Below are 11,500 nucleotides of genomic sequence, written 5' to 3'. Positions count from 1 at the left end.
AGCATCAATGTACTGATTTTCTAGCCTTCGGCAAACAGCCGCTAATATTGGCAAGCTAGCACACCATACACACCAAGAACATCATGTCGAAACGTCCTTAGCCTTTACCAGGGGGCATTAGATAAAACACAACTGTAGTCCGAACCGCATCAGACTGCTGTCCGTCCAAGGCCAATACAGGACACAATTTTACGACCATCTAGCTGGTTGGATTGGTTTAACCTGTCCTTTATTTCTTGCCGGAACATGTATCATGTTTTCAGACACAGGAGATGGGTACATGAAAGATTTCTTTACATTAATAGCCGGCGATAGTCGAAGTAACCAGTGATTTTTCAGAAGTCATGCGTTGTGCTCGCATTTGACAGATGTATTCTATGAGAGGCGGTTCCAAGACATGCAGCGCACAAGAAGTCTCAAAAGTCAGATTTATCGCCCGCGTGTCCGAGCAAGTCCAAACAACAATCACCACAGGTAGGTCTTCATAGGTCAAGGTCTGGACCGTGCGCTTGCATCCGGTTGGGAGAAGCACCATGCACTCCTGCTGTCTTCGTCCAGTCAGGCAAAACGTTGGTTGGAAATGTCATCAGAAACGGCATCTCCGGAACAGCGTAACACCCGTCAAGTCTTGAAGCATCAGTTCTATCCCCACTTATCGCAGACACCAATCATACAGTAACAACAGGGTATCGCACTCTCCATGCATTACAAATAGACCAACGGCAAAATTCAAGGCAGTTTTTCGCTAGCGCACCCCAATTTCGGCAGGGGGCCGGGAAGTTCACTCATCATCACATTCACTCATCGTCAATGACCTCATCCTCGCCACTTTCTCCGTCATCTCCGTCGTCGTCCTCATCTTCATCCTCCTCCTCCTTCTTGGGAGGGGGCGGCTTAGCCTTAGCCTTCGGCTTTGCTGCGGGTGCAGCAGCGCCTTCCCCACCCTTCTCCTTGTATGCCTCCATCTCCTTCGCGTACCGCTCCTTGTCCTTTTTGGCCTTCTCCTCGTACTCAGACTTCTCGTTGGCACCCAACGACTTCCACTTCTCGCCGAGAAGCTTGCCGACTTCACCGAATGAAACCCCTGCCCCATGAAAGTTTGGTCAAAACAGAACGGGGTAAATCTCCTGGACGGAATGGTGGTACAAAGTTGCGAGAGAACATTGCAAACAGCAGAAACTCCACATCCTGGGTACGTTAGGGAGACCACGCATCCTGGCATGCATGCATCCCAAAACGGCACAAAGGACGCTTGAAGGCACCTTACCGGGGTTGTCTGTCTTGACTTTGTCGCGCTGCGCATTCGAGAAGTACATGAAGGCTGTAAGGTTCTTCTTTGGTGCGTTTGGATCCTTGACCTTCTTCTCCTTCTTGGCCTTGCCACCCTCCTCAGCGGCCTTCTTGCCCTTCTTAGCGGCGGGCTCAGCCTTGGCCTTGGGCGCAGTTGCGGCTTTCTCGGCTACACGGATCAGGAGGGCGGAAACATGGTGGACTCAGGCCAGGAATGCCGTACAGCATTTGGCTAAGTCCCTTTGGAGTATGACCATGCGCACACATGTGGCCAATAATACAAGTGCAGGAAAATGATGATAGCCATGCCGTGCGATGCTTAGAAGTATTAGGAGTACCATGAGATAAACCGCTGAACGAAGTGGTATCTCACCCTTGGGAGCCTTCTTGGGGCGCTCGGCCTCCTCCTTGCCCTCGTCCTTTCGCTTGGCCTTTGTCTTAGGTGCGTCACCTGAGCAAGCATAATGAAGGCAGTGCGGAGGGAGAAAGACAGGATACAACAGTTGAGCGCATTGCAAGGGCCAATAGCAATCTCAATCATAACTAATATGATAAGAACTGGGTATGAAAGCTCTTAGCATGCGAGGGAATGCCGGTCTACACGGGTCAACGGGTCAGAATGGGCGCCAATCCCCCTGGCCGCGCAAGCCTTCCTCAATAGCTTCACGCAGCAATTTCCAAGAAGGAACAATGTATGAAATTTGATCTGTAAGCAGAAAGTGTTTGACCCGTGGGTCCACTCATAGGGCGTCCTCGCAGGGATAGGGGGACAGCCATGGCGAGAAGTGGCCCTGTACTGCACCAGCTGAAGCAGCCGGCCAGCTGAAACAAGCCAAGGGCAATCCTTCGTACATGGTAGACAAATAATGCGGAGGATTCAATCGAAAGCGTGGCGGCGTCTGGAGGCTCACCTGCGGCCTTCTTTGTCTCCTTCGCGCTCTTGTCTCCGGCCATCTTGATTATCAGCAAGCTCACAAGTTAATACAAAACAGTCAAAAGGATAACTTTTGACAGGCCTGTAGAGTCTTCTGTAGGCTCTCAGCCGTGTCGGAAAGACCAAGTCAGAATGAGCAAAAGTCTTAAGTGTAAACTTTTGCGTTTTGAAAGTTGTGTTGAAGAGTCAATGTACTCAGCCTGCGCTTACTAGGAGCAACAATGCCGCAATGCCTTTTATTGGTACATCACTTCCAAAATCCCCCGCCCTCCTGGACTCTCCGGCGTGTTCGAAATTCAGGCTGTTGCAAATTCGAATAGATACTCGCACTTCTAACTCCGAATACATAGTTGCATGGAGTACGCGTAGCCACTCCGCTCTGCTCCCGGTGCTTGGTCCCGGGGACCTATTGTTGAACCTGGTTTCCTGAGCTTTCCGTAAAGTTTGCACTATATCTTCTTGTTTTTGCCTTGCATGTGTAGTTACAACCATTGCATCTAACGCCATCAGCGCTCTCCCTCGGTAGATCGGTCACAGTCGTCAGTATACCGTTTCTGCAGGGACGCGATGCCCAAGTTCGTCAGCAGCTTTTGGATTTGTAACAATTGCCTGAACCCTGGGTTGAGGGGGACATTCTTCTGTTAGTGTGTAAAAACGTTGTTTTCAGTGCATGGCGCGCAAAATGCAACACAAGCTCCTGACGTCATGGTGCTGCTTTCTTAGCGTGTGGTGTGTGCCGATTGTATGTACAGCCGTACTGACACTTAGCACACCCGTTACTGCGAAGTTGTGTGTTTGTGTGTGTGCATGAGTTTCCGCGTTTGGGTTCCCGTGCGCTGGTTTGCCCCACCGCCCCTGGATACGTGTATGATATTTGCATGTCGCGTTCACACAGAGCTGTACCAACGTTTCTCCTGGTCCGGAAAATCGACCCCGCACGATTAGGCGTGGATTACCCGCCGTTGGGCTGGCTGCGATCGTCCATCGTCGTTATAAAGGACTGTTTTAAGGAATTCCCATGACTCTCCTTAGTCGACGCCAGCAAAGTGTTTGAAACCGCTGGGCCCTTTTGAATCACTGTCGTTGCGCTGAATAGGGGGCTATGCCACCACGCTGCCGTACCGATGCCATGAAATGGCCCATTGCGCTAATCGCCCCATGTCGTTGTGCGTCCCACATGCGTGATGTCCTTTACGGGACACTTTATTTTGGGACTGCAGGTGCTTGCACGTCCTCACACTCTTAGCATAGACCTACAATGCAACAGTTGCGGTGCTGCAAGTGTTCCCTGAACCCACAACGTGACAGTCCTGCAAGTTTTCTCTTCTAACCATAACAGACAACGCGTCCCTCGCGGTCTCGACATGCTAGGATTGCTTCGACGAGGTCATTGTGTGCGTTCAGCAAGCACGTGCACTGCAGTCTGAGCGTACAAGCACGCGCTCGCTGCGGCAAACAGATCGCACATGGACCTGCTTTGTGCACGACCCACGTCCGATCTCCCGAGGACAGGTTCCTCCGGCGATAATTGAGATCACTGTCTGGTACAGGGTGTTCCCACCATTTCCAGATTGCCAGGACGCTGTGCCTGCCTAATTACCAGTTCACGCCTCGTAGCACATCTCTCGGCGCATCGTAACGATGCTGATCCATTAAACCCAACCGTGTCTCTTCAGCAGTTGAATGCCTCTAAGGGGTTACGTGCTTCCGTGCCGTAGTTCCCAAGCCAATCGCTCACAGGCCTCTTTGTCCTCTCAGGCAGCTGGCCGAGGCTCCTGGTCGTCCTTCAGTTAATCACCAGGTTATACAGTCTTTCCGGTTCGACATCTCTTCAGACAGAACCCCGGCTTTCGTGCTTGGGATCATGTGTAGGCCTGCGGTTTCCTTCCTTAATCGGTTTTTTTCTGCTTGCACTTCTTAGTGAACAAAGCAGGTCAGCGCTGGCACGGAACATGTGGGCCACTGAGCGCGCTACGGTGCGCCTGATGCAGCTGTCCACCGGAAGAAAGAGCAAAGTCCCTACCCCTCCCTCATGCTGTTTTAACCAACCAGGTTCAGGGGACTGATACAGCCAGATGTATCCAACAGCGGGGACTCCTCACAAGTTGAATGGATTCTGTACGATATTCGTACAACCTGGTATGGTCCCTTGCAGTACAATGTACGGAACAATTTCGAAACGCTCCTGGCCACCGTAAACAAGGTGATCATCTTTCTTGTGAATAGCAGGTGGCTTATGCTGGCCGCACCGGGCATCGCACCGCACAGATCATAAATAGCTGTACGGCATGGGAACGGCCATCACTTAGGGCCAGGATCTTCTGTCCTCAAGTAGCCCTTCACGGTGCGCCCTGGCGCCTCAAAGGCATCCTGCATACGCATGTGCAAGAGAACATAAATTTGTCGAGGTCGGAAAACGCAAAGCGAGTAGGCGCAGTAGCATCGACAAGCAGAAGCTAGCAACCTGGGCATCAAAGGAAAGCACATTCCCGGTGCGCGCACGGGACCCCGTCACTTGCACCCTGCCAGACAGTCCATCGCAACGGTGACATGAGTGTAATCCATCATAGCGCCATGTTGTTCGTAAGTTGGGCACTGCAAGCCCAGGGTCCCAGCCGGCTCCGCAACCACCGCCCCTTAACCATCGTTTTCTACCAAAACTTCAAACAGCCATGGCATTTCAACACAACAACGCCAATTGGCCGTCGCACATATTTCCACATCCCGCCGAAACCGCACCACCAGCGTCGAATGAAATAAGATTTCACATACAACGCACCTGACATCTGGTACCAGTTAGTCATATGGCCACCCGGGCGGCCTCGTGCGCCATCGCGGCCGCCCCGCGGGCCGCCGCCGCGGCCGCTGCTGCCCCTGTGGCCTCCGTCTCCGCCATCACTCTCTGCTCCACTGCAATTCGCTCCTGCAGCTGCTCCACTGCCGTCTGACCCGCTCGAACCAGCTGAGACAACGTGTGCTGCTCCAGCAGCTTTACAAAGTGCAAAGGAGGACAGGCCGGCAGGGGTACTTCAAGGGTTTAGAGGTCGGGATCGGGTCGGGTTTGGAATGATAACGGAAATCAGCAAATGGCAATCGGCAATGGATTGATCGTGAACATGACATAGGAGTCGGGCATTTAAGTCGGAATTTGGGTTCCAAACTGGGGTTGGCATTTTGCCTAGATGCGGGTAATTGCGGTTGTCGTGGGCCGGGGGCCAGGGGGGGTTGGGGTGGTTGAGGAAAGGTTGACGCGCGATGAGAGCACGAAGCCGCAGCAGGTTCAGGACATTCTGCCGTTAGCTTATCGCGAGCATGTTAACGCGAGCACGCTCAATCCTAAGGCTGGTACCTGGGCCGGTGGGAATGGGCCACATGCCGTCCGGTGGAGCGGCGACGTAAGCGGAGTGGGGTCGGCTGGTTCGTGAGTCGCTTTGCGCATCTTATTAAAGAAACACCGTACGACACGAAGGAGCAGCCCAATCGCTAAAAGCGTATTACACCAGAGCGGCGGAAGAGGTACGAGGTGCGAATGAGGGAAGAAAGCAATGAACTGCGGCTCAATGCTCATGAAAGGGCGCTCCTCCCTTGCCTCCATCCACCACTCCCCGTCCTTCCATTCGCCCCACTCCCTGTCCCTCTTTCCCGCATGCCTTACCGTGAGCGGCGGCGCGCAGCTGACAATGGCTGTGTGTGCCTGGCGGATACGTGCCAGGTCAGCCCCCAGCCGCCTCAGTACGTCGTACCGCTGCAGCAGCTCCGAGGCCAGGGGCCCTAGCCCGCAAGTGTCAGTGGCCCGGCTGGCGGCACACCACACACCTAGCCCCGTCTGTTGCCGAGAGGAGGGGTAAGGAGGGGAAAGACGAACCACACACGAACCACACACGGGGTAAGGAGGGGGAGGACGGCTTGACGAAAAGAAGAAGAAGGACGAAAAGCAAAAGCATTGCAGTGGGACGCGCAAAGCTGTAAGACCAATAACACAGCTTTCCTGAGCAGGCCCAACTGATGTGACGTGATGTACGCGTTATGTGGTTCGGTGCGGCACGTATCGGAGTGGACAGGAGGTAGGAAAGGGAACGCCAGCGCAGGGAAGAGCCGGGCAGAGCAGGCGGGACCCACAGGAAATACGAGGTAAGGGAGGTGCGGAAACGGGGTTGACGGGCCAGGTCCGTCCGAAAGCGCATCGGGGGCTTTCCGGGCCTGGAGGGCTAAGTCATCTCGCCTCGCCTCGCCGCACCTTGCCAGACAGATTGGTACTCGCGTACTGAGAGAGCGTAAGCCGTGACAAGTCCTACGTACCTGAAATGTGCGGAAGAAAGCTGCTGAGCTGTCCAGCAGGTTGGCCAGCTCGGCCCTGGTGGCTTCCGCATGGCGCTGCCACTCCGCCTCACCCGCCACTGTCACCTGCTGGTAGGTGAGGGTTTTTTTTTGGGGGGGGATTTGTAATCCTGTGTAGGAGTGCACAGAGCCAATTGTGTGCGGGTTCCCGGAGGAGCAGGTGGGTCGTGGGTTAGTCGCTGGTCAGGAGGCGGGGCGCCGATAGGTAGGTGAACAAGGACTGGTTCATCCTAAGCTCGTCTTCTCCTTTATCCCGAGAGGGCACCCTGGCCCATATTGCATCTCTCCTGCCTGGCGCCTCCATGCCCCCCTCTCCCCACAAGCGGGCTCTTCCTCCGCACCTCCGCCGCCAGCCGGGCCTCCTCCGCTCTCAGAGCGGGCAGCTCTCCCCTCAGCTTTTGCGACCTTTGGTCCACTGCGGCAACCAGCTCGTGCATGTGCGGCAAGGTTTGCCTGCGGGTGTGTGTGGCGGGACCGGGGAAGCTTACGTAACCTAAGTAATGCAAAACGCGGAAATTAACTTGCGGGGGAGGGGAACGGGAGGGACAGAGACGCAGCGTTTGTATGTCCGCATATACGCCTGTGTGCTTGTGGAAGAAATAAACAGGCCGGGAAGTTGTGCACACACGGGTCAGCTCCATGCACATGGGCCCCAAAAACTGGGGGCCCCACGTGTTGAGCTAATCTAATATCCTCTCCCGTCCTCCCTCCCTCCACCCTCCCTCCCATCTCCGCCCAACCACCTCACCGAATCAGTTATCCAGATCCGTCCAACCCCCCACCCCATCCTTCAACCTCCTTCCAACCCCTTGCCGCTACTACCCTTACCGCTACGACCCCCCTAACCCCTCCTCCCAGCCCTCCCCCCCACACACATACACACACATGTAGGTCTGCAGCGCCGCAATGATGTCCCCGGGGAACCAGTTCCCCCCGCCCCCCGCTTCCAGAAGCTGAGGAAGCCGCTCCGCGAGGCCATCCAACAACCGAAACTCCCCGTCAAGCGAACCGAGGTTCAACCGCCCTGCTCCGCTTCCGCTTGCTACACCTACACCACCGCCGCCGGGGTCCTGCTGCTGTTGCTGTTGCTGCAGCTGCAGCACGCCGCCGCCGGTGAAGCTGTTGCCACGAGGGGGGGTGCGATGGCGCGGCGTGGATCCGGTGGTGGCGTTCAGGACTTGGGGCACGGGGCTGGGCGCGCGGCCGGTGGTGGCGGTGGTTGTGGTTGTTGTTGTTGCTGCTGCTGCTATGGTGGTGTTGGAGGTTTGGGTGGAGGCGGCAGCTGCCTCCCTGGTGTATTGTTGGTGAGATGCGGCCAGTTGGGCCAGGGAGGTGAGCAGACGTAGGGAGTCGTCCAGAGAGGCGCAGCCCTGAGGACGGGGGCGATGGTGATAGCGGTGTTTTAAGGGGAGGGGGAGATTGAGATGGTTGGGGAGTTAGGAGGGGGAAATTGGATCAAGCGGTTAGAGGTTGAGGAGGGCTTGAAGGGAAAGACAACCGAACCCAAATGTGGCCAAACCCCCGAACATCAGGTCGCCAGTGGCCTTCCCCCCATGTCCGGACAGCCACACAGCCAAGGCAACCATCCACCCACATCCACACCAGATCCACATACTTACGCGCACGTGGTCCACTGGACACTGGACATCGATGCACAGCAGCATCCTGGCTAGGCCTGAGAAGAGTAGAAGGGGAGGGGAGGTGGAAACGGGCGGTGAGAGCAGCAGGGAAATGCTGTGTGTTGGCGGGGCGTGTGTGCGACACGTGTGGATGTGCGCTGTGTGTTTTAGCTGTCCCAGCAGCGGTATCGGCACGTCGCTCCTGCAACCTGTGTGTGTGCTGTACTCGCGTTGGGTGTCAAGGGAGGGCGCATCTGCTTTCGGTTGCCTCGGTGTTATACGAAAGGGATGGGATGGATTTGTCCCACTGCGAGGTGGGGATACAAAAGGCTGAAATTGGGGAGTGAAAAGGTGGGGGAAGTGAGCCGGACAGTTGTACCACGCTTAGGTGGCAATTGCATCAAGGTGGGGACATCACGCCGTCCGCTATCCTTACGATGTGCCTGCGCCTCGTCTGCCGAGAGCCCGCCTGGTAGGTCCGTGTCTGATATTCGCTTCTGGAGCACGTTCACGACCTCCGGTGTAAGCAACCTGAGCATCATGTGGGTGGACGGGGCTTTAGGTCGGCTGACACCGCGAACTTAGGAATTAAAAAGGGTACAGACATGCTTACTTTTTGAGGAGAAATATTATTATGGAGTATCTTTCCGGTCCAGGGTACAGTATGGCTGTCGTGGTTGGTGGGGCAGAAAGTTGTGAGAGCAGAGACTGCAACCGCGTTAGCTGTTCTTGCTGTGTCGACATATCTATTTTCCTATTGAGAGTATGTGTTCACACTACGGAAGCGACAAGCAGCAAGGTTGCGTCAGGGGCGCTAAGCGTCTGGAATTTGCAGAACAGGGCTCCTTAGTTGCATTCCGGAAGCTCTATGGGTACACTTATTCTTGCCCTAACGGGACTGTTGTCCATCGAGCAATGCCCTCTGAATAGGCGATCCTCGACAGATGCTTTCATAATACGAATTTCTGTGGACGCGAAGATCGCCTTTTAGGGCAGCCACAGTTTCAGCTGCGTTATTCGCAGTTTTGTATCTGTTGTAGTAATAACACTCATACACAAAGAATGCGCACACTTACGCAGCGCTCATTTGCGGCCACCTCCTCCTGCCATCAGCGGGTTGCGTTAAGGCGCACATGTGTCGTTAGGGCATCTTCCGAAGGCTCGGTGTCCACTGGAGCGCCTTCTGAGGTAAATCGGTGCCTGCTGGTCCGTGTTGAACACCCATGGGATGGATTTTCCGTAGCGCTGCTTACACGTTTCAGCTCATCGCGACCCGTCGGTGCTCATGTCGCGCATGAGCTGCATCTACACAAAAGGGCCAAGGGTTAGGGACGTCTGAAAATCAATCTTTCCTGCTTGCGGTTGCTTTGCACGCAGCCCCTAGCTCCTCCTCATCTCCCAGACAACACCGTGCTTGCAGGCCGCCGTGCCTGCCAAGACAGAGCTTCGTAATGCCGGGCCCGAGCCGAAGCGCTTTACCGTCGCAGACGGGCAACTTATGGAGGTGAGGCGACAAGATCAGTTTTCCCCTTCACCTTCCCCCTCCCATTCACCTCCCGAGTCTCGCACTTCCTCTTGTCTCTCCCCTTGACCCCTTCACCGCCTCCACCTGCAATGTTCCCCAGATAGCCACAGCCTCCCTCCCCGCGCTGCTTCGTCTGGGCAGTGGCGGCTTAAGCCTGGGCTATCAAGTTGGCCTGACAGAGGACGATGGGAAGTATGCGGTAGCGAGGGTGGGCGGGCGCAAGGTCGCGGAGTCGTCGCAGGTGAGGAAATGTGGTTATGTGCAGCAATATATGTATGTGTGATACGGATGAGGGAGGACATCGAAGGACTTCGGTCGTGGGGCAGGGCTCGGGAACCCTAGGAGTGAAGGCGGCGGACAGATGACGGGCGAGCGGGCCTTTACGATCCCTGTCCTTTATGGACGTTTACTGAAATGAAAAAAAGAGCATTCGTTGGCGGCGGATGCTGCGATGGATGCCACTGCCCTTGGGTACCGTTGCCGCTGCTGCGTGCGCGGGTGCGTGGGTGAGTGCTGGCGGCACAAACCTGCTCTCCACCTTACCTCACCTCGCAGGTGGCCAATCTGCGGCGGCCTGCCGAGCCCCTGGAGCTCTACGAGTTCGAGGGCTGCCCCTTCTGCAAAAAGGTCGGTGCGGCGGATACAGATTTGGGTGCGAACCTGGTCCAGGAACCGGACCGCGGCTTGGGGGAGCAGTGACGGCTGTAGGGCTACGCGCGCGCGCGTGGTTGTGTGTATGTGTCTGTTCGTTTATATGGTGTGTGGTTGTCGGGTGGGGCTAGAATGGCCGTCACCGCCTTGCAAATTGGATGATGTGCTTTCCTGCTTTCCCCTCCCCTTTAAATTCCTATGGCTATGCCGGCCACGATACTCTCGCCTGCCGCCACCCGGCCGGCCCATCATTCGGCCATTTACATGGTGCGCGACATCGTCCACCCCACGTCCGGCGGGGCTCGGGCCCATATCCGGCGTGCATGCCTTCCCCCGGCTGGCCTTCATCTGTTCATGGGCAGGTGCGGGAGGCCATTTGCATCCTGGACCTTGATGTCCTGGTGTACCCCTGCCCCAAGGATGGAGCCACTTGGAGACCCAAGGTGGGAAGAGGCGAGGAGGGCGCAGGGGGGAGGGCGCTGTAGGAACCGCTGTGCAGTCCGCCTGCGGTATGGAACAGTGTGGTTAATGTGTGGCGATGGCTGGATAGGGTAGGTTGGTTCCGGTCCGGGTGGGCCCTTCCCGCTTCCTCCTCCTCCTCCTCACCATCTCCGCTGTGCACTTGCGTTACTAGTCTACAGTCCCCATCGGGGCTACTGCGATGGCATAAAAGGCTCTTTCCAGGCAGCAAACCCTCCGTCTCCCTTTCCCCAGTCCAGCCTGCGCAGGTCCCCAGTTATCACGGGTCATGTTTGATCCGCCGACTGTTTTTTTCTAATCCCGTTTCATCGTCCTCCTCCTCGTTCCGCCTTCCCGTGTCCCTGCCCCTCAGGCCATCTCGCTTGGCGGTAAGCGGCAGTTCCCGTTCCTCGTGGACCCCAACAGCGGGAAGCAAATGTACGAGAGTGATGACATCATCGCCTACCTGTTCCAGGTATGGGGTGGTGCGGGTAGAGCTGATGACCCACGCTGACTGCACGCTGGGCTGGGCCCCGTTTGTAACTCCCCCTCCACCACGACTACACCACCATATCATCATGTTTAAGAGACTATGAACGCATTCAAGCGCCGCCATGGATATCTTCCTACATGTACAGGAGTTTGGGTTGGAGAATGGAAGGGATGACACTTCCATTCTCCAAG

General features: G+C 56.0%; 3 protein-coding genes across 3 annotated transcripts in view; 1 reads left to right on the top strand and 2 right to left on the bottom strand.

Moving 5' to 3' along the window:
- Nucleotides 1-279: 279 nt before the first annotated feature.
- VOLCADRAFT_72419 (uncharacterized protein) lies at nucleotides 280-2,425 on the bottom strand. Its single transcript, XM_002945757.1, has 4 exons — nucleotides 2,202-2,425; nucleotides 1,664-1,741; nucleotides 1,268-1,459; nucleotides 280-1,084 (listed from the first exon to the last, which is right to left on the bottom strand). The coding sequence occupies exons 1-4, from the start codon at nucleotides 2,242-2,244 to the stop codon at nucleotides 798-800; spliced, it is 600 nt and encodes a 199-aa protein (XP_002945803.1). The 5' UTR covers nucleotides 2,245-2,425; the 3' UTR covers nucleotides 280-797.
- A 2,599-nt stretch (nucleotides 2,426-5,024) lies between these two features.
- On the bottom strand, nucleotides 5,025-8,723 carry VOLCADRAFT_86128 (uncharacterized protein; the record flags this gene model as incomplete). The annotated part of the gene is made up of 7 exons (XM_002945756.1): nucleotides 5,025-5,213; nucleotides 5,880-6,050; nucleotides 6,524-6,628; nucleotides 6,904-7,015; nucleotides 7,448-7,932; nucleotides 8,182-8,237; nucleotides 8,618-8,723. 7 exons carry the CDS (start codon nucleotides 8,721-8,723, stop codon nucleotides 5,025-5,027), a joined length of 1,224 nt encoding a protein of 407 aa, XP_002945802.1.
- A 917-nt stretch (nucleotides 8,724-9,640) lies between these two features.
- Nucleotides 9,641-11,500, top strand: part of VOLCADRAFT_55524 (uncharacterized protein) — a gene marked incomplete at both ends in the record, with an annotated part of 3,627 nt that continues 1,767 nt past the window's right edge. Inside the window, 5 exons of the mRNA XM_002946104.1 lie at nucleotides 9,641-9,685; nucleotides 9,807-9,947; nucleotides 10,262-10,333; nucleotides 10,720-10,800; nucleotides 11,190-11,291. Of these exons, the coding sequence (XP_002946150.1) occupies nucleotides 9,641-9,685; nucleotides 9,807-9,947; nucleotides 10,262-10,333; nucleotides 10,720-10,800; nucleotides 11,190-11,291 (441 nt within the window). The remainder of the gene's footprint in view (nucleotides 9,686-9,806; nucleotides 9,948-10,261; nucleotides 10,334-10,719; nucleotides 10,801-11,189; nucleotides 11,292-11,500) is intronic.

Source organism: Volvox carteri (genome assembly GCF_000143455.1).
Source record: "Volvox carteri f. nagariensis unplaced genomic scaffold VOLCAscaffold_1, whole genome shotgun sequence".
NCBI lineage: Eukaryota > Viridiplantae > Chlorophyta > Chlorophyceae > Chlamydomonadales > Volvocaceae > Volvox > Volvox carteri.
This window is presented reverse-complemented; position numbering and strand designations above follow the sequence as displayed.

Bases quoted from the DNA above. Each gene is read 5' to 3' on its own strand.
- VOLCADRAFT_72419 (XM_002945757.1), bottom strand. From the start codon at position 2,244: ATGGCCGGAGACAAGAGCGCGAAGGAGACAAAGAAGGCCGCAG. The intron at 1,742-2,201 runs GTGAGCCTCCAG...ATGCTTGCTCAG, and splicing joins GGAGACAAAGAAGGCCGCAG to GTGACGCACCTAAGACAAAG. The intron at 1,085-1,267 runs GTAAGGTGCCTT...TTCATGGGGCAG, and splicing joins AGTCAAGACAGACAACCCCG to GGGTTTCATTCGGTGAAGTC.